The 20,679-nt window shown below is 35.0% G+C and overlaps 1 protein-coding gene across 4 annotated transcripts in view; it reads right to left on the bottom strand.

The window, feature by feature from the left end:
- Positions 1-272: 272 nt before the first annotated feature.
- LOC141556502 (mirror-image polydactyly gene 1 protein-like) overlaps positions 273-20,679 on the bottom strand; it is a 259,090-nt gene continuing 238,683 nt past the window's right edge. For 2 of the 4 annotated variants that reach the window (XM_074290702.1, XM_074290701.1), the window contains one exon: positions 273-363. In XM_074290702.1, the coding sequence (XP_074146803.1) occupies positions 292-363 (72 nt within the window). In that variant the 3' untranslated portion in view covers positions 273-291. The remainder of the gene's footprint in view (positions 364-20,679) is intronic. The other 2 variants (XM_074290699.1, XM_074290700.1) reach the window with 1 other exon arrangement.

The raw sequence follows: 20,679 nt of genomic DNA, 5'->3' as shown, positions 1-20,679 counted from the left end.
GAAAGGACAAAAATGATAGCAGCATAGAGTAGTGTACAATAGATGACCTAGGGATTTTTCTGGCTGAAGGGAAAGACTATAACTCAGAAAGGATCAGTCCTCTCCTCAAGACATTACTCATAAACACAAAATAAGGAAGGCATAATTAAGTAATAATGTACATAAATATATGAAAATATCTGGGAATCCTGAAATTAAGAAAAATTAACCTGCTTAACCATTATTTTTAAGGTTTATGAATTTCAATTGTGCTTCATGTTTTGTCATACCTTTTTTATTTTTGCTTCCTCTTTATTCTTTATCCAAGTCATTTCCAAAGTTGTCAAATAGCACAAGGCCAAACATAGATCCTGGAGCATTGCACTAGAGATAATTTTCCAAGATGAATTATTAATGATGTGAATTCAAGATCTGTCTTTCAACCATTTACAAAGTTACTTAACTATTTTATCATATAAAAGAAAAAAAATGTCTCTTTTCTATAGGAAAAGCAGCATGAAGCATTTGCTGAAACGTTTTGCTACAATTCTGATAAACTCTACCTAGAACTTTTCCCAATCTAATGCTCTAATGATCCGGTCAAAAACAGGAAATGAAATTACTCAGGTATCACCCATTTTTGTGAATAAATCTTTTTTTTCTGATTTTTCACAAATCTTGTCTTTTAATAATATAAAGCAAGATTTCCGGGGCAGAGCCAAGATGGAGGAGACAACACACATTTCTCTCTGATCTTCTCTACAACCCTCAGACTAATTAGCAAATTCAGCCTCTAAATTAGCTCTAGACTGGCAGAATCCACAAATATTGGAAGTGCAAAAAATTATCAGCAAAAGATAAAATGCCAGAAAAGGTCTGTTTCAATTGGAAATGGGAGGGAGGCAAGCTAACACAAGACTGCATCTCCCTGCGACTCTGTACTGGCATTTGCCAGTGTTTGCCAGCATAGACAATGCAGAGTTGCAGGGCAATGCAGTTTTTGTGTAGCAGAGAATCTACTGGGAGGAAACAGATCAGAAAGGGTCTATTTTGATAGGAAATGGGAAGGAGACAGCCTAACACAATGACCTGAGTACAAACGCCAGTGCAGATGGTATTTATGGGGAGGAATCTACACCAGTGTTGGCCACTCTGCCCTGGTTGCAAGCCAGTAGATCAGCAGAGAAGTTATAAAACATCCAAAACAAACACAAAAGATCAATAGTGAACCCTGAAATCTCACAGGACCTGGCCACATCCACTCAGCACCAAGAGTGAATCAGCATGACACAGTTCAGCCACAACCACTTGAAAAACCTCTCTGCCCTAAAAGCAGACCTTAACTTAAAAAAATGAGTAAAAAGATAAAGAGGACTCTAACAATTGAAAGCTTCTATGATGAAAGAGAAGAACAGATTTCAAACCCTGAGTAAACTAAAGACAGATTGTCTCCAGATGAAGCCCCAAAAGGTGATATCACCTGATCCTCATCACACAAGATTCTCCTAGAAGAAATTAAAAAGGATCTTAAAAGAGACCTAGAAGAAAAATGGGGAAAAGAAACTAAAACTTTGCAAGAGGGTTTGGAAAAGGTCATTAAAAGATAGATTTGATAAAATGGAAAAAGAAAGCAATCCCAGTAAAACAGAATTTGTAAAACAGAAAAAAAAATAACTCCTTAAAAGTAGAATTTGTGAAATGGAAAAATAAAATAACTCCTTAAAAAACAGAATTTGTGAAATGGAAAAAAAATTCCATAGAACAAAACAACTCATTCAAAAATTCAATTGGATAAATACAAAAATAAGTTTAAAAAAAAGTAAAAGAAGAAAATAATTCACTAAAATTCAGAATTGAATGTCAATGAGACAATGAGACAACAAGAATCAGTCATATAAAATCAAAAACATGAAAAAAAAAAACAGAAAAAAAATGTAAAATACCTAATTGGGGAAACAACCAACCTGAAAAATAGATCTAGAGAGACAATCTAAGGATGATTGGACTCCTTGAAATGCATGATGAAAAAAGAGCCTAGACACTATCTTTCTGAAAATCAACAAAGACAATTGCTCAGAAATCATAAATTCAGAAGATAAAATGACCATTCAAAGAATTTACCAAATGCTTCCTGAAACAGACCCCAAAATTAGAACCCCAAGGAATATCATGGCTAAATTTCAGAACTATCAAACCAAGGAAAAAAACATAACAAGCAGCCAGGAAAAAAACAAACAAACAAACAGACAAACAAACAATTCAAATACCAAAGAGTCACAATAAGGATTACTCAGGACCTATCAGCTTTCACTTTAAATGATTGAAGTGGCCTAGAATCTGATATTGCAAAAGGCAAAGGATCTTGGAATGCAGCCAAGAATAAATTACCCTGCTAAACTAAGCATTTTCTTTCAGGGAAAAAGATAAACATTCAAAGAAACTGGTGAATTCCATGTATTTTTGATGAAAAGACCAAAGCTAAATAAAAAATATGACCTCCAAATACAGAACTCAAGAGAAGCATAAAAAGGTAAAAAGAAAAAAAAACTCTTGAGAACTATATTTCTATTATGAGTATACATAGTATATATAGCAAGTACATGTATAATCTGATTTTACTGTTACAAAAAAGAAACTAGAGGGGGACAGGGGATTGTAACAGAAATAATTGGGGAAAGTGGAGGTAAAATGAAGGTAGCTATATCTCAGGAAGAGACAAAGAAAATATATTATAATTAAGAGAAAGAATGGAGGGTGATGAATATTGTATGAATTTTGCTCTCAACAGATCTGGCCCAAAGATATAATTGGTTTCACTGAGAAATATCTTTTATCTTATAGAAAAGTAGGAGGGGAAAGAAGAAAATGGAAGGGGTAGGCTAAATTGAAGGGAAAAGAGAAATAGTGGGGGAAAGAAACACTGCTCATAAGTAAAATACTGGGAAGGAGGGAAAGGGAAAAAGGAAAAGAGAAAAGTATAATTTGGGGTTAATAAGATGGCAGGAAATACAGAATTAGTAGTTTTAACTATAAATGTGAATAGGGTGAACTCTTCCATAAAACTTAGGCAGATAGTAGACTGAATTAAAAGACAGAATCCTACTATATGTTGTTTACAAGAAACACATTTAAAGCAGAGTGATACATAGAGAGTAAAGGTAAAAGACTGGAGCAGAATCTATTATGCTTCAGGTGAAGTAAAAAAAGTATGAGCAGCCATCCTTATCTTAGATCAAGCAAAAGCAAAAATAGATCTAATTAAAAGAGATAAGGAAGGAAATTATATCTTGCTAAAGGGTTCCATAGATAATGAAGCAATCTCAATATTAAACATATATGCACCAAGTGGTGTAGTATCTAAATTCCTAAAGGAGAAGTTAAGAGAGTAGCAAGAAGGAATGGACAGCAAAACTATAAGAGTGGGAGAACTCAACCTTACTCTCTCAGAACTAGATAAATCAAACCACAAAATAAATAAGAAAGAAGGTTAAAGGGTAATTAGAATATTAGAAAAATTAGATATGATAAATTTTTGGAGAAAATTGAATGGAGACAGAAAGGAGCACACTTTCTTCTCAGCAATTCATGGAACCAATACAAAAATTGACCATATATTAGGACATCAAAATCAAATGCAGACAGGCAGAAATAGTAAATGCATTTTTTTCAGATCACAATGCCAAAAAAATTACATTCAATAAAGGGCCAGTGGAAAATAGATCAAAAAGAAATTGGAAAGTAAATAATCTCACAATCAATAATTTTATCCAATGGAATGACAATAATGAGACAACATATCAAAATTTGTGGGATACAGCCAAAGCGGTTATTAGAGAAAATTTTATATATCTAGATGCTTACTTGCATAAAACAGAGAAAGAGAAGATCAATAAATTGGGATTGCAACTAAAAAACCTATAAAAAGAATAAATTTAAAACTCCCAATTGAATACCAAATTTGAAATTCTAAAAATAAAAGAAGAGATCAATAAAATTCAAACTAAAAAAAACCCTACTGAATTAATACATAAAACTAAGAGTTGGTTTTATGAAAAAAAAAAAAAACCAGCAAAATAGATAAAGCTTTAGTTAATTTGATTAGAAAAAGGAAAGAGGAAAATCAAATTGTTAGTCTCAAAAATGAAAAAGGAGAACTATCCACCAAATGAAGAGGAAACTAGAGCAATTATAAGGAGTTTCTTTGCCCATAAAGTATGCCAATAAATTTGATAACCTAAGTGAAATGGATGAATACCTACAAAAATATAGGTTGCCCAGATTAACAGTGGAGAAAGTAAATTGCTTAGATAGTCCCATTTTAGAAAAAGAAATAGAACAAGATATTAATCAATTCCCTAAGAAAAAATCCCCAGGACCAGATGAATTTACATGTGAATTCTACCAAAAATTTAAAGAACAATTAACTCCAATATTATATAAACTATTTGAAAAAATAGGGAATTAAGGACTCCTTTTATGACACAAATATGGTACTAATACCTAAACTAGGTAAAACGAAAACAGAGAAAGAAAATTATAGACCAATCTTCCTGATAAATATTGATACAAAAAATGAGATAAAATATTAGCAAAAAGATTACATAAAATCATGCCCCGGAATAATACATCATGACCAAGAAGAATTTATACCAGGAATTCAGGGCTGGTTCAATATTAGGAAAACCATTAACTTATTGACTATATCAATAACTAAATTAACAAAAACAATATGATTATTTCAATAAATGCAGAAAAAGCATTTGATAAAATCCAATGTCCATTCCTAATAAAAACACAAGAGAGTACAAGAATAAATGGATTTTTCCTTGAAACAATCAGTAGCATCTATTTAAAACCATCAGCAAGCATCATATGTAATGGCGATAAACTAGAATCATTTCCAATAAGATCAGGGATGAAACGAGGTTGCCCACTCTCATCATTATTATTCAATTTTGTATTAGAAATGCTAGCTTGGGCAATAAAAGAAGAAAAAGAGATTAAAAGAATTAGAGTAGGTAATGAGGAAACCAAATTATCACTCTTTGTAGATGATATGATGGTATAAGAACCCCAGAGAATCAACTAAAAAGCTATTAGAAATAATCCACAACATTAGCAAAGTTGCAGGATACAAAATAAATCCACATAAATCCTCAGCAGTCTTATACATCACTAACAAAATCCAATAGCAAGAAATACAAAGAGAAATTCCATTTAACATGTATTGGTCTACCTGCATCTGGAGGAGGGGGTGGGGGAAGGAGGGGGGAAATTGGAACAAAAGGTTTTGCAAGGGTCAATGCTGAAAAATTACCCATGCCTATATCTTGTAAATAAAAAGCTATAATTTAAAAAAGCAAAAAAATACTGTTAATAATATTAAATATTTGCGAATTTATCTGCCAAGGAAAAATTAGGAACTATATAAGCAAAACTACAAAACACTTTCTACATAAATAAAGTCAGATCTAAGCAATTGGAAAAAAATATGAAGTGCTTGTGGATAGGTCAAGAGAACATAATAAAGATGACAATACTCCTTAAACTAATATATTTATTTAGTGCTATACCTATCAAACTCCCAAGAAACTATCTTATTGACCTAGAAAAAATGACAACAAAATTCATCTGAAAGAACAAAAAGGCAAGACTTTCAAAGGAATTAAGAGAAACACAATTGAAGGTGGCCTAGCTGGACCAGATCTAAAACTATATTATAAAGCAGTTGTTCATCAAAACCATTTTGTACTGGCTAAGAGATAGAGAGATCAGTGGAATAGGATAGGTTCAAAGGACAAAATAGTCAATGACTATAAAAACCTTGTATTTGAAAAACCCAAAGACCTCAGCTTTTGGGATAAGAATTCACTATTTGACAAAAACTGCTGGGAAAATTGGAAACTGGTATGGTAGAAAGTAGGCATAGACCCATACCTAACACCATATACCAAGATCAGGTCAAAATGGGTTCATGATCTAGACATAAAAAATGATATTATAAAAAAATTAGAAGAACATAGGATAGTCTACCTCTTAGATTTGTGGAGGAGGAAGAAATTTGTGACCAAAGAAGAACTAGAGATTATTATTGATCATAAAATAGATAATTTTATTACATTAAGTTTAAAAAGTTTTTGTACAAACAAAACTAATGCAAACAAGATTAGAAGGGAAGCAATAAACTGGGAAAACATTTTTACATACAAAGATCTGATAAAGGCTTCATTTCTAAAATATTTAGACAATTGACTCAAAATTATAATAGTTCAAGCTATTGTCCAATTGAGAAATGGTCAAAGGATATGAACAATTTTCAGATGAAGAAATTGAAACTATTTGTAGCCACATGAAAAGGTGCTCCAAATCACTATTTGCAAAGTAAGAAAACTCTGAGATACCACTACACGCCTGTCAGATTGGCTAAGATGGACAAGATAAGATAATGATGAATGTTGGAGGGGATATATGGTACTGATACATTGTTGGTGGAACTGTGAATTGATCCAACTATTCTGGAGAACAATTTGGAAGTGTGCTCAAAAAGTTATTAAACTGTGCATGCCCTTTGATCCAGTAGTGTTTCTACTGGGATAGTGTTTCTACTGATACTAAGTGAAATGAGCAGAACCAGGAGATCATTATACACGGCAACAACAAGATTATACAATGATCAATTCTGATGGGCATGGCTTTCTTCAAGAATGAGATGATTCAAACCAGTTCCATTTGTTCAGAGATGAAGAGAGCCATCTACACCCAGAGAGAGAACCATGGGAACAGTGTGGAACACAACATAGCATTCTCACTCTTTCTGTTGTTATTTGCTTGCATCTTTTCTTTCTCAGTTTTTCTTTTTCTTCCTTTTTGAACTGATTTTTCTTGTACAAGATAACTGTATAAATATGTATACATATATAGGATTTAACATGTATTTCAACATATTTACCATATATTGGACTACCTGCCAGTTAGGGAAGGGGGTGAGGGGAAAGAGGGGAAAATTTGGAACAAAAGGTTTTGCAAGGATTAATATTGGAAAAATTACCCATGATTTGTAAATAAAAAGCTTTAATTAAAAACAAATAATAATAATATAGACCATAAATTTTCCAAGAATCAACTTTATTGGTTGTTAAATGTCAGATTCTCCTCTTTATCTTTTTAAAAGTTGGAACGATATTTTTCTTTTTTAATAGGTAGAAAATATTTCTCTAAAATATTCAAATATAAATCAATTAATCAATCAATAAAAGCCCAGAGTAGTTTATCCAATAAAATCACAAGGCCTTTCATTAACTAAGGTTGTATCACCTATTTCAACTAACCTAGATTTAACAGAATCAATTATATTTCCTTTTTTTGGGAGGACATTATTTCCCTATTATGTATTTTTAAAAATCTCTTTCATGCTGAAAAGGTGACTTCTTGGCAGAGAAAACAGAAGTAAAAGACAATTTCATATCTGTAATCAGTAGGATAGATACTGTTGATACAAATCTGATTTACTCCTTAAGAGGACCAGAAAATTCCAATATGCTTGGAATATAAAAGATGAAATTTTATGTCCAACACTCATAGATGCTATAGAGTAGGTTACAGCAGTCCTAGTAAGATTTAGAACTGAAATTTAAAAAGTGGTGCTAATTCTTTTACTTACTAAGTTAAAAAAAATTAGTTTGAAGGAAGAGAGAGAATTATTCTCCCTTATGTAGTACTACTTGGTGTTCTAGGAGGCATAGAATTATTCTCTCTCTTCCTTCAAACTAAATTTTTTTAACTTAGTAAGTAAAAGAATTAGCACCACTTTTTAAATTTCATTCTTTCTGTCTCATTCTTTGGGTTAGAAATGGAGAGAATGTAAAAACAAAAATATGGACTCAACTAGGTCTAGAAAGTATCCCCTTAGTAACTGGGTTATTATGAAATTAAAAGTATAAATTGAATTGGGGACACTTCTTTTTTAATATATTGTCACAGTAGTTCCAACTATTTAAATTGTCCTTTAGTTCCTTAAGGAACACTTTGTAGTCTACACAAGTCTTTTGTGTGCTTTGGTAGTTACTTTCCAAGATATTTTAGGCATTTTATAGTTTACATAGCTATATCTATTTATATCTACATCTGTATCTGTATGTTTCCACTTCTACTTTTGCTTCATGGATTTTGTGATTATCCTACAGAAAGGAAGTTGATTGTTGAAGGTTTACTTTGTAGTCTAAGACTTTTGATTAGCATATTTGCTGATTCCTGGAATTTTCAAAGGTTGTCATTATATCATTATAGGGTTGTTTTTATCTTCTCTTTCTATCTTTAATATATTTGTATTGTCTTATTGATATATTAATATTTCCACAATGATATCAAATAATAATTTAGAAATTGAAGCTCCTTGATTTCCTCCTATATTTATTGGAAAAGGTTCTAGTGTATCCCCATTGCATAAGATTGTCAGTTTAGATTTTGGATAGATGGCTTCTTTGAAATTTTTTAAAAGACTCTCGTTTACCTACAATTTGTACTATTGGGTTGTTTTTGTTTGTTTGTTTGTTTTTAATTTGATGTAGACATTTTCTGCATGTATAAAGATAATCATTTAGTTTGGAATACTGAATGTTTTCCTAATGATGAACCAACATTCCTCATTTGCATCCCACTAGATCACAATGAATGATGCTGTACAAGAAGTAGTCTGGTATAAAATTGAGTCAATATTCATTAATAAAATTGGTATTTTCTGTGTTTTATCATTCTCAAGGATCTATTATTAGGAGTATATTAGTCTTAGAGAAGGATTCTAGTTAGGGTGTTTTATTTCTTGACAATAATGTGTGAAGTATGGAAACAAAATGTTCTCTGAAAGTTTAATAGAATTTCATATGAAATAATCAAGACCAAAACAAAACAAAAAAGAAAGCTTTTAGAAAATATGTTTGAATCTAAATTCAGATAATCTGTTTCCTCTCTAAAGATTGATAGCATTTTTTCATTATAAATCCTTTAGAACTGTCTTAGATCTTTATCTTAATTAGAGTATGTAAGTCTATCTTAATAAGTCTATCAAAATCATTCTTTGTAGAGAGCATCAGATAATGGAAGAACACTGGGTAAGGTAGAGGGAATCTGCTGACAATGTCTGATTTGGCTCCCCACCTCCCTTTGGTGGTCTCACCTTTCCTGAGAAGTCAATGAGGGCATGTCCACCTGTGTTCTACTTGAAGCAAGGGATACTTAGAGCAAGAGGCATTTACATAGCAAGATGCTTATAATTAGCACTTGCTTAGTGTGATTGATGATATAATGGTTCTCTAGTTAGCACATGCTTAGTGTGCTGTAATGATGTAATCACATTGAGCTATTTAAGGGCTGAGAAGACTGGAAATAGAGACATTCCATCTTTGACCATCCTGGTGGCTCTCCTGACTACTTCACTCCTCCATTAAAACAAAGGCTGGTCCCAAGATCCTCCAGAAAGCTAGTCCGGACACTACAATTCATATAATACATTACTGTATACAAAGTTCTCTTTGTTCTGCTCACTTCTCTTTGTATCAGTTCATGTAAATCTATATCTTTTCCCTAAAATCATCCTGCTTGTCATTTCTGGTAGCACAAATGTACTATCAATATCACATACCACAATTTGTTCACTCACTTCTTAATTGATGGACATCCCTCAATTTCAAAATGTTCGCCACTCACAAAAAGAGCAGCAAAAAACAATTTTGGTCAAATATTTCCTTTTTCCTTTGCTTTGATTCTTTTCAGTTACTGACCTAGTAGTGGTAGTAGAGAATCAAAGAGTTTTATATCCCTTTAGGCATAGTTTCAAATGGTTGGATTAACTGATAACTGCACCAGCAATGCATTAAACCCAATTTTTCCACAGCTTCTCCAGCATTGGATATTTCCCTTTTTAGTCATCTTATTGAATCTGATATGTGCAAAGTGAATTTCTCTAATAGTTACTAGTGATTTAGATAATTTTTTCATGTTATAATTAATAGCTTTGATTTCTTTTATAAAATGCTTGCTCATATCCTTTGATCAACGGGGAATGATTCTTACTTTCATAAATTTGATTCATTTCCCTATATAATTGGGAAACTAGGCTTCCATCAGGCAAAATGATTGCAAAAACTTTCCCCTGATTTCCTGCTTTCCTTCTAAATTGAGCTATATTTTGTTCCTGCAAAAGCCTTTTAATTGCATTTAATCAAATAAAAATTAATGGATAGATCTTTCAGAAATAAAGGTGGGAGAGTAACCAGTATATAGCAATAACTTCCCCATATTCAACTCCAAATAACCATAACATCCCAAAATGAATCCTGGAACAGCATAACCCACAAAAAGATGAGAGGAAATCATTTTGTAGCCCAAGAAACATGGGAGATCATCACAAAAAGTCTGTTTCACTTGGGCAAAAAGAGAAAATATTCCAGGACAAGAATCATCTCAGCAAACAAGTAGTAAATCCTAAGCCCCTATATGGTAGAGCAGGCAAAGACCAATACAAGGACCCCCCCAAAATTCTGGCACAGCCAACAAAATGGACAAACTCCAACTCTGAGAATCCAATTCTACAAGTGCCAACAATGCCAAACATGAGGGTACATCGTGGTCCTCAATAACATCAGTGAAGCATCAGTTAGTAGGCAAAGCATAAGAAACCTGAGACAGTGCCCCTTATTTTCTGAAAAACAGAAAGAAGAACACAAACACCAAAAAGAATCTGACCACAAAAAAAGATATTATGGTGACAGGAAGATCAAGACACCTATGGGCAAAACTTCAAAGAAAAACTTCAAAGTGGTCTCAAGTCCAGAAAGAATTGAGGGAAGAACTCAAAAGTAGTTTAAAATTCATATAAGAGAGATAGAACAAAAACTGGAAAAAGAAATAAGAATAATACAAAAGAACTATGAAGAAAAAGTTAATAGCTTAGAAAATTGCTTAAAAAGTGGAAATGCTCAAATGGAAAAATAAACTAAAAAGCTCACTGATAAAAACAACTCCTTAAAAGTTAGAATTAGGCAAGTGGAAGCTAATGACTCCATGAGACATCATGAATCAAACAAACAAGTTCAAAAGAATGAAGAAATAAAAGAAAATGTAAAATATATCATGGGGGGGGGAAAGAACACTGACCTAGAAAATGGATCCAGGAGAGGCAATGTTACAATCATTGGACTACCTGAAAGCCATAATAAAAAAGAAGACCTGAACAGCGTTTTTCAAGAAATTATTGGGGGGAGGATTTTGAGAAGATGGCAGAGTAGGTTGGTAAATTTAAAGCTCTCCCAATGTCCCCCACAAATGAAACAAATTTGTGCTAGACCGGTGAAAAACCAGGAAGACTTGGGTCAGAACAGGGGTCCTCCTAATATAACCCAAAAGATCTGAAGAAAGACCCTAGCCCCTAATTAACTTATCTGAAGTGGAAATACCTCCAGGCTAATTCCACAGAAACATAAAATGGGGATCCTTTATGCTATCTTCTTGTGGCTGGAGCCTCAGAAGGAGCCATAGAGACTTTTACCTATCAGACTATTTGCAAAGTGTGGGTTTGAGTCCTGGAAGAATAAATCTTGGCTGATTGGGACCATCAAGCCCAGCTGTGCTGCTGAGATGTAATCTTGGGTGAGAAGGAACAAGCACTTGTTGAGTACAGAAGCTGCAGGGCAGGGCCACTGCTTTCTATGTGCACTTGCAGGAGGGTGGAACTCTTGGTTTGGGGTTCCTAATCAGAGGGAAGAGCTGAATGGAAGCTTGAGGCACCATTTCCATGCATCCCATGATTAGAGGTGCTTACACTAATACCTCTTATAAAAAAAAATGAACTGGCAAAGAAGAAAAAAACTCACCATTGAACCATATTATGGGAACAGGGAAGGCTGGGCTTCATCTTTAGAGGAGGCCACTTTAGTAAAAAACAAAATAAAAACAAACAAACAAACTACCCTAAAGTATAACATGACATGGCTCCCCACCAGAATTTATGAAAGAACTCAAAAAACAATTAGAAAATGAAATGAGAGACATTGAGGAAAAACTAAAGAAAAAAATTAAAACTTCAAGAAAAACTTAGAAAAATATGAAAAAAGCTAACCAATTAAAAAAGGAGGTACAGAGTCTCATAGATGAAAATAATGCTTTGAAAATTAGAATCAGTCAAGGGAAGTCAGTAAACTATGAGAGATCAAGAAATAACAAAACAGATTATAAGGAATGAGAAAAGAGAACAGAGTATTAAAAATTTCATAAGAAAAACAGATCTGGAGAAACAGATCAAAAAGAGAAAATATAAGAATGATTGGACTGCCAGAAAGTTATGACCAAAAAGAGAACCTTGACACAATAATGCAGGAAATAAAAAAAATATCCACCAATCACCATCTCAAAGAGAACCTTTGTGGAAATCAAATAGGATATTGTTGCCAAATTTCAAAACCCCCAAGACCAAAGAGAAACTTCTGCAAGAAACAAGAAAAAAACAACTCAAATATGTTGGAGCTACAATTAGAATTATACAAGACTTATCAGTAGCTACAATAAAAGCCCACAGGTCTTAGAATCATATCTAATAGCAAGCAAAAGAACTAGGCCTGAGGCCAAAAATATCATATCTAACAAAATTATCTATAACTTTAAGAAAAAAAATCAACATTCAATGAACTTGCACAATTTTAGAACTTTTTATCAATTAAACCTGAACTTAATAGGAAATTTAACATATAGGAGCCAATATCAAAGAGCAATTTTAAAGAATTCAATATGGACAAACTGTTTAAACATGGAAAAGTTTATGATTTTTTTTACATGGAAAATATAGGGGCAGTTAGGTGGCTCAGTAGATAAAGCACCAGCCCTTAAGTCAGGAGGACCTGAATTCAAATCTAGCCTCAGACACTTAAAGTTGTGTGACCCTGGACAAGTCATTTAATTCCAACTGCCTCAGTCAAAAAAAAAAAGAGAGAGAAAGAAAGAAATTATATTCTTTATGTTTAAGATTTACATCAACAATAGGGTAAGCTTGAAAGAAAGACTGGCAGAGTAAAGGTAAAAATAGCAATCATGTAATACAAATGAGGTGCAGAGAAAGAATAGGCACAGAGGTGTTAGAGTGGGGAGGAGAGTTCATAGTTCTAAAACTTATTCACATCGGAAATTGGTTCAATTGGTAGCACTAAATATATGCCATAAGGGTATAGTACCAAAAAAAATCTATGAAGAAATAAGGTGGTAGGCATACATGGATGGGAAAGCAAAGGGTAAGGGAAGAAGACAATGGAGGGGGAGGTTAAGTAACAATGAGCCACGTTATGAAGCAGAATTTAATGAATGAGTCAGCAGGGATAGAAAAGACATGTGGGGTATGTGTGTGTGTGAATGTATATGTATGTATATTATCTATATATGTATACATAAAATATCTTTTCTTAACTGTACCTTGCTTGAAGATGATGGGGAATGAAAGGGAGATATGTATGTGTCTATGTGTGTGTGTATATGTGTGTGTACATATATATATATATGTGTGTGTGTGTGTGTGTGTGTGTGTGTGTGTGTGTATGTACACACACATATGTATATATAAAAATATCCTTTCTTAACTATACCATGCTTGGGGGTGGTATGAGGGATGAAAAGGGGGGAAAGAGTAAAGTAAATAAGGTGCACAGCAGAGAACAAAAGAACAAAGAAGTAAAGGAAAGACAGTACCCATAAGTAGAATTTTTCTACTAATATATATACTTTCTTTTTTTTTTTGAATGAATGAATTATGTATTTATTAAATGCTTACTATGTACAAAGTACTATACCAAGTGTTAAGGATAGAAATAGAAAAGCAAGACACTAAGCTCACATTCTAATGGAGGAGACTATCTACTCTCTCTCTCTCTCTCCATATACATATATATATATATACATATATATATATGTATATATGTGTATATATATATATATATATATATATATATATATATATATATATATATATACTTTCTTAAATTAGTATTTGTTATTATACATTTTAAATTCTCCCTGATGTTCTGCTGGGACATGACAATGTTCTCTTTTGTTTTGTTTCATGTTTTGTATTACTTTTTTGTTTTTCTTTTATTCTTCAGATAAAATAAATTTGGGAAAAATAAAATTAATTATCTAGGAAAACAACACAAATAAATAAAATAAAATAAATTATCTAGGAAACTGCCCTGATGTCCTGGATCCAGAGGGACAAATAACCATTGAAAGAAGCAATCAATCCCTGAGGAAAAAGATCCCCCCCAAAAAACTCCAGTGAACAATTTAGCCAAATTTCAGAACTATCAGGTCAAAGAAAAAAATACTGCAAGTGTTCAAAAAGAAACAATTTAAATCAGGATTGCCAGCCAAAATTAGGATTACAGCAGACTTAGTAGTTGCAACATGAGGTGATAGAACAAGATATTCCAGAAGGCAAAGGAGCCCATAGGATTACGATCAAGTGTTATGTTCTGTTGTCTCCAGAGACTGCCAATCACTCTCTGGGAGGAGATCTGCTCTCTCAACTCAATCTCTCGGCCACCAACTCTGACCTAGAGTAGAGACTCCTCAATCTCTTGAGTGCCGCCCTCTTTTATCCTCCCAGAGAATGGGAGTGGGATAACGCAAGGGCTTGTGGGAAAGTTACTTCTACCAATGAATTTGCTCCTTTTAAACATTAAGCTCCTCCCCAGAAGTTCAAAGGGGTAAAACTCCCTTTAAAGGCTGGAACTAGAGAATTGTTTAAATACCGACTTAGCACTTAGTAAGAATCTAACATCTCCCCCTTTCTTTTGATTTAGAACATAGGGTGATCATGACCTTGAAACATAAATCCATTAATATGGGAGGTATTACACATAATTACATAGATTACATAAATACATAGTAACATAGTAACATAATACATACTAGAAGTATGTAAATAACATGATCAAATAATCCTGAATTGAGAATTTATAAATGTCCATAAGTCCATTGTCCATTAGTTTCAACTTGTGTTAGGAAATCCAATGATTCCTGCTGGTTTTAAAGTTCTATAACAGTCTTTTTATTAGCCATGCTCTTTCAGTGTCAGATGTTTCTTAGATTTTCTCCTTTGTTTTGAGGTCTTTCTCTTTTTCTGTCTCTCTCTGATGGACCAGGTGAATATGACTCGTTGGCACCCATCTGATTCCTTCTCCATCTGAAGAAATACAAGCAAACCCTCTCCCCCAGGCAGTTAACCTTTCTGGTCCCCTCCATTCACCACTTTCTGGGTCTCTCAACATCACCTGGCGATTATATAAGGACAGTGGAGCTACTCACACTGGACACTGCTTTTTGTGGGTTATAAAAACTGTCTGCCGGAGCCAGTGCATCTTTGTCAAAAATTAGAAAATTAATGGTATAGAGAACTAAATTTAGAAGTTCTCTAGGATTGCCTGTAGCTCCCCCTTTCTTTTGTTTTTATTTTTGTTTCTTCTCTCTACTATTGCCTGACTTTGTGGATTAAAAGGTATTCCAGTGGTGTGTAAAATCTGATACTGTGCACAAAAGTGTGCAAAATAGACGTATATGCAGGTCCATTATCTGTTTTTATTTCTTGTGGCACACCCATAATTGCAAATGCTTGGATAAGAAATTCAGTGACCACTCGGACTGTCTCTTTTGCTGTTGGCACTGCAAAAGTGAATCCTGAAAAGGTATCTACTACTACAGACAGATGACCAAAAGATTTATAATGGGTCACATCCATTTGCCAGATTTCATTGGGTCTCAAACCACAAGGATTCTTCCCTGGAGGGAGTGTAGGAGGGTGAAAAGGAAGGCAACCTGTATAGCTCTTTACTATGCTCCTAGCTTCCTCTCTTGTTATTCCAAATTGTAAATGTAAAGCTTGAGCAGCCTGATGAGATTTAGATTCTTGTGCTTTCTGAAATAAAGGAGTATTGGCTAACATAATTAAAAGGCTATCTGACTTTGAATTTCCATCAAAAATAGGACCTGGAAGTCCACTATGTGAGTGGACATGCAAGATATAAATCTTGCCTGGATGCTTTCTTGAAGTTCCTTAAGGAACTGATAAATATTAGAGGCTGCAAATTTTATTTGGGCTCTGGCAATTCTTTGTACTACACCTACTGAATAGGCTGAATCAGTAATTATAGTTACGTCTCCTGGGTAATAAGTAAGAGCTAGCATGATAGCAAATAATTCATTCTGTTGAGTGGACTGAAAAGGAGTCCTGACTACTCTCTTTATGGTTAAATCATGAGAGTATACAGCACAAATATTTTCTTTGGAGGCATCTGTAAAGATTGTTGGTCCTTTAAGAGGAACCTTAGAAAGCTTTTCTTCAAAAATCCATCGCCAATTATGTAGTAGCCAGGTTATCTTTAATGGAGACCCATGTACAAAATTTGGAGCTGTGGCCAATAAAATATGCCATTCTGGGATGGTCTCACAGCATACATTAATTTGTGCCTTAGTATAGAATGTGTATATATTTTCAGGACTTATCCCAGATAATTGTATTACTCACTTAATAGCCTTTAATAAAATTCCAGCCACAAGCACTGGATAAGGAGTAAGGCTTTGTTCTGCTTGTGCTGGGAGGTTCACCCACTCAATCACACTGTCTCCTTGATGAAGGACTGCTGTGGATGCCTCTTTTGTAGCAAAAACTGATATTTCCAAGGGTTTTTGAGTGACTCTTTCAACCACATTGGATAAAGCCAGTTCAACTTCTCTCAAAGCCTCTTGTGCTTCTTTTGTAAGCTGGCGTGGTGAATTTAAAGCACTGTCTCCCCTTAAAATGTCATATAGAGGTTGCAGTTAATTGGTAGTTAAGCCTAACACTGGACGCATCCATTGGATATCTCCTATTAATTTTTGGAAATCATTTAAGGTGTTCAACTTCTCTGTTTTTAAAGAAAGCTTTTTACTGTAAGTGTCTTAGGATATACTTCATATCCTAAATATTGAAAAGGAGCATGTCTTTGAATTTTTTCTGTAGCTATATGCAGTTTGTAGTACTTTAGTGTTTCCATGGTCTTTTGTAGACATGCTTCTAACATTTGTTCCTCAGGTGCACATTCCAAAATACCATCCATATAATGTAACAATATTACTTTTGGAAATGCTTTTCTTAATGGAGCAAGAGCAGCAGCAACATACATTTGGCACATAGTAGGGCTGTTTGTCATTCCCTGTGGCAAAACTGTCCATTCATATCTTTTATAAGGCTCAGCCAAATTAACACTAGGCACTGAAAAAGCAAATCTTTTCATATCCTCCTTATCTAGAGGGATAGAATAGAAACAATCCTTAATGTCTATAACCCACAGAGGTCCACAGAGGCCATTCTCTTGGCAACTGAATAGGAGATGGAAGTCCAGGTTGAAGAGTTCCCATAGTTTCCATCTGTTTATTTACTCTTCTTAGATCAGTTAACATCCTCCATTTTTCACCACAAATACTGGGGAATTCCAAGGACTTAGAGAAGGCCACAAGTGTCCTTGGTCAAGTTGTTAATTCACTATGTCTAATTAGGCCTGAATTTTATCACTTCTTAAGGGCCACTGTTCTACCCCCCTGGTGAATCTTCCACTGAATAGGAACCCGTGAAAGTGCAGGTAGGCCTTCAACAGCAGTCCTGCCTAAAAAGCTGAAGTGCTTATTTGTAATCCTATCTGCTGTAAAATGTCTCTTCCCCATAGTTTGACGGGGATTTTTTCAACCACAAAAGGAGTAAAAACTCTTGTTTCACCTTCAAATATCCATCTCAAAGGCATCTGATGCTATTGATGCTCCTACCCCAGATATGTAAATGTCTGCCTTAATCTTTGGCCAGTGACTGGGCCAACTGGTACCTCTAATACCTCTAATAATTGGTACCTCTGCACCCATGTCTACCAATCCTTCAAATGGTTTTCTATTTATATAAATAGTGAGCATAGGTCGATCAGCTGTCACAGCTGCTGTCCAATATATTCTTGGATTTTGTTCACTGAAGTCAGAATCTGGGCGACTATCACCAGTTACTTATTAGGGATACGTAACAATAAGCCTGATGCTACTACTTCTCCTGGTTGATAAATTCCATGTTGTCTACCTCTGTTAGTGACTGGGATATTAGCTACATATTCTCCAGTTTCCCACATCAGTGTATGGATGGACACTGTTTTATAAGCACTCTCAGAAGGTGAAATGGTCAAGCCTACTATGCCTGGAGGCAAAGGATCCATAGGCTGAACAGGAACAGATTTCACTTTTCCAGGGAGTATCTCAGTAGTCTCTACTGCACACAACTCTATTTTTCCTAATTTCAATCCCTTTTTTCCATCTGATTGCCTTTTGGCTGATTGATCATGTCTTAAAATTCTCTGGATGTAACCTTGGCTGCCATCATGCCCCACTTGGGTGGCTGAAGCTGGGCCCCGCCTCTCATTTCCCTGCGTCAATCTACATTCGGAGGCCCAGTGGAGACCCTTATGACACTTTGGATATGGAGTTTTAGGTCTTCTCTCATCCTGTCTTCTCACTCTATCTCCATATCTACACTGAGCTCTTAGATGTCCAATTTTTCCACATTGAAAACATCGCCGAGTTTCTCTAGAAGTCCCTTGCCAGGAGGGACTCTGTCTTTCCATGTTCATAATAGTCCAGGTGTAAAAAGCATTTGTTCCCACTGTGGCACATCATCTTATGATCTCCTCTAAAAAAGCATCTTTGTCTAATTCCCATATAATTCTTTTGCAAATCTCATTGGCATTTTCCTTAGCCAGATGTCTGGTCATTATTTCTGCAGCTGCATTTTCTCCAATAGTTCTTTTGACAATAGTTTGCAAACGTCCCACAAAATCTGCAAAAGGTTCATTGAGACCTTGCTCTATTTTAGTGAAAGCCCCTCCCCCCCCGATCTTTCTGTCCGGGGAGGACATCCCAAGCTTTTATTGCAGCCTTAGCAATTTGATCATACACTGTCATTGGATATTTAACCTGTTCTGAATTCTCTCTATAGTGACCTTCACCAGCTAATTGCTCAAAAGTGAATTGTGTGTTAACTCCTATTTCCAAATTGCATCTGACTTGGATTTTACATAATTCATGAAACTCCACAAGCCACAATAAGTTTTGTCCAGGTTCTAGACATGTCCTTGCTATGGATTTTAATCATTCAGGGTTAGGACTTCATAAGAAATGCTGGAACTCTGTCTTTCCAGAAATCAGCTGTAGTCAGGATCACTAAACATCTTTATTCTTGATCTTTTACAGTCAAGGTCAGGGGGTTAGGCCTAGCAACCTCACACACACCTTCTTCCCTCAAACGCCAGGAGAGACTGAGTCAGCTTCTGTGTCTCAATTCCTCTTCCTCCTCCTACTCCTCCCACACACGTCACTGCCTTCTCTTTGTCCCACCAATCAAGTCAGCACAGAACAGCTGGGGAGGGTCAACCTTCAAACAAGTTAATAGGGAACTGTCCAATTGGCAATTAGTCTCATGTGCTTCATTATCCAAGTGCATTGCTCAGTTCTAGCCCTTTACAGTCTAGGTTTTAGACATGTCCTTGCTATGGATTTCCAATCATTCGGGGTTAGGACTTCATAAGACAAACCATCTAGTAACATTTTACAATAAGCTGATGTAGCCCCATAAAGGGTACAACCTTTTTCAAATCTTTAATTTTATTCAAATCTAAAGGTGCATATCTTCTCCTTTTTTGACATACAGAATCAATCTCTTCAATCACATGATATGCATGTATAAAATCACTTATATCCTGTCCTTCTCTCTTAGCTTTAACCATTACTTCTTCTAATCTTGTCATAGGCTGCTTCACAGGCGATTCTGTTTGTGTTTCTGCCTCTTCCCCTCCTCCTTCTTCCTCCACCCCGAAGGTGGAGGCTGATGTGGGCCTGTCAATAATCTGCTCTCTAGACGGGGTTGAAGCTTCTTCAGGAGAATCAGAGTCATCAGACCCTAATTCCTCATTTAAATCCCCTTGCTCTTGGGCAAGATCTTGATCTTTCTTTTTTTCCTCACACTTCCTCCTCTGTTCATTTTTAAAACTTTTCCTTCTCCTACAACTTGCTCGATAGCTTAAGGCTAATTAAACTACATTGTAGATATAAAATACCTCTGCAGAAATTGAACGAGGCCCGTTTTTTTGTGTGAAATTCCTTCATTTCAAGTCCCACTAGCTTCCAGTTATCTACATTTATTTTTCCTTCCTCTAAGAACCAAGGGGACGTGCATCTTAATGCAGCCAAGAGTTTAGCAATCTGTACCCAGGTTACAAGTAAACTCTGCTCCTCAATTATCTTAATTATACTCTCTATAGTACCACTCCTGAATGGGGCTGGAACTGAGGCTGCCGCTGGGGCTGGGGCTGAGTTGGCTGAGGTTGAGGGAATGTCTTTAGCTAGCATCTGCCCCATTTCATCTATAAGAGATTGCTGGTTTAGCCCTTAACAAGGTAAGTTCCTTATTTGTCTATTAGAACACTCAATCTTTTAACAAAGTTTCCTTGTTACTCAAGGTTATTTCTGCGTCAGAAAGTCTTTTCCACTGGAATCAGGATTGTGTTTGTCCCTGTTCAGGCGCCAAATTGCAAAGGTCTGGTCTAGCTCCTCTGAAGGGCTTGTCCTTGTCAGGATAAGCAAAAGTCCTTGCCCCACATTGGG

The sequence above is a fragment of the Sminthopsis crassicaudata genome, chromosome 2 (assembly GCF_048593235.1).
Source record: "Sminthopsis crassicaudata isolate SCR6 chromosome 2, ASM4859323v1, whole genome shotgun sequence".
In the NCBI taxonomy this organism is placed as follows: domain Eukaryota; kingdom Metazoa; phylum Chordata; class Mammalia; order Dasyuromorphia; family Dasyuridae; genus Sminthopsis; species Sminthopsis crassicaudata.
This window is presented reverse-complemented; position numbering and strand designations above follow the sequence as displayed.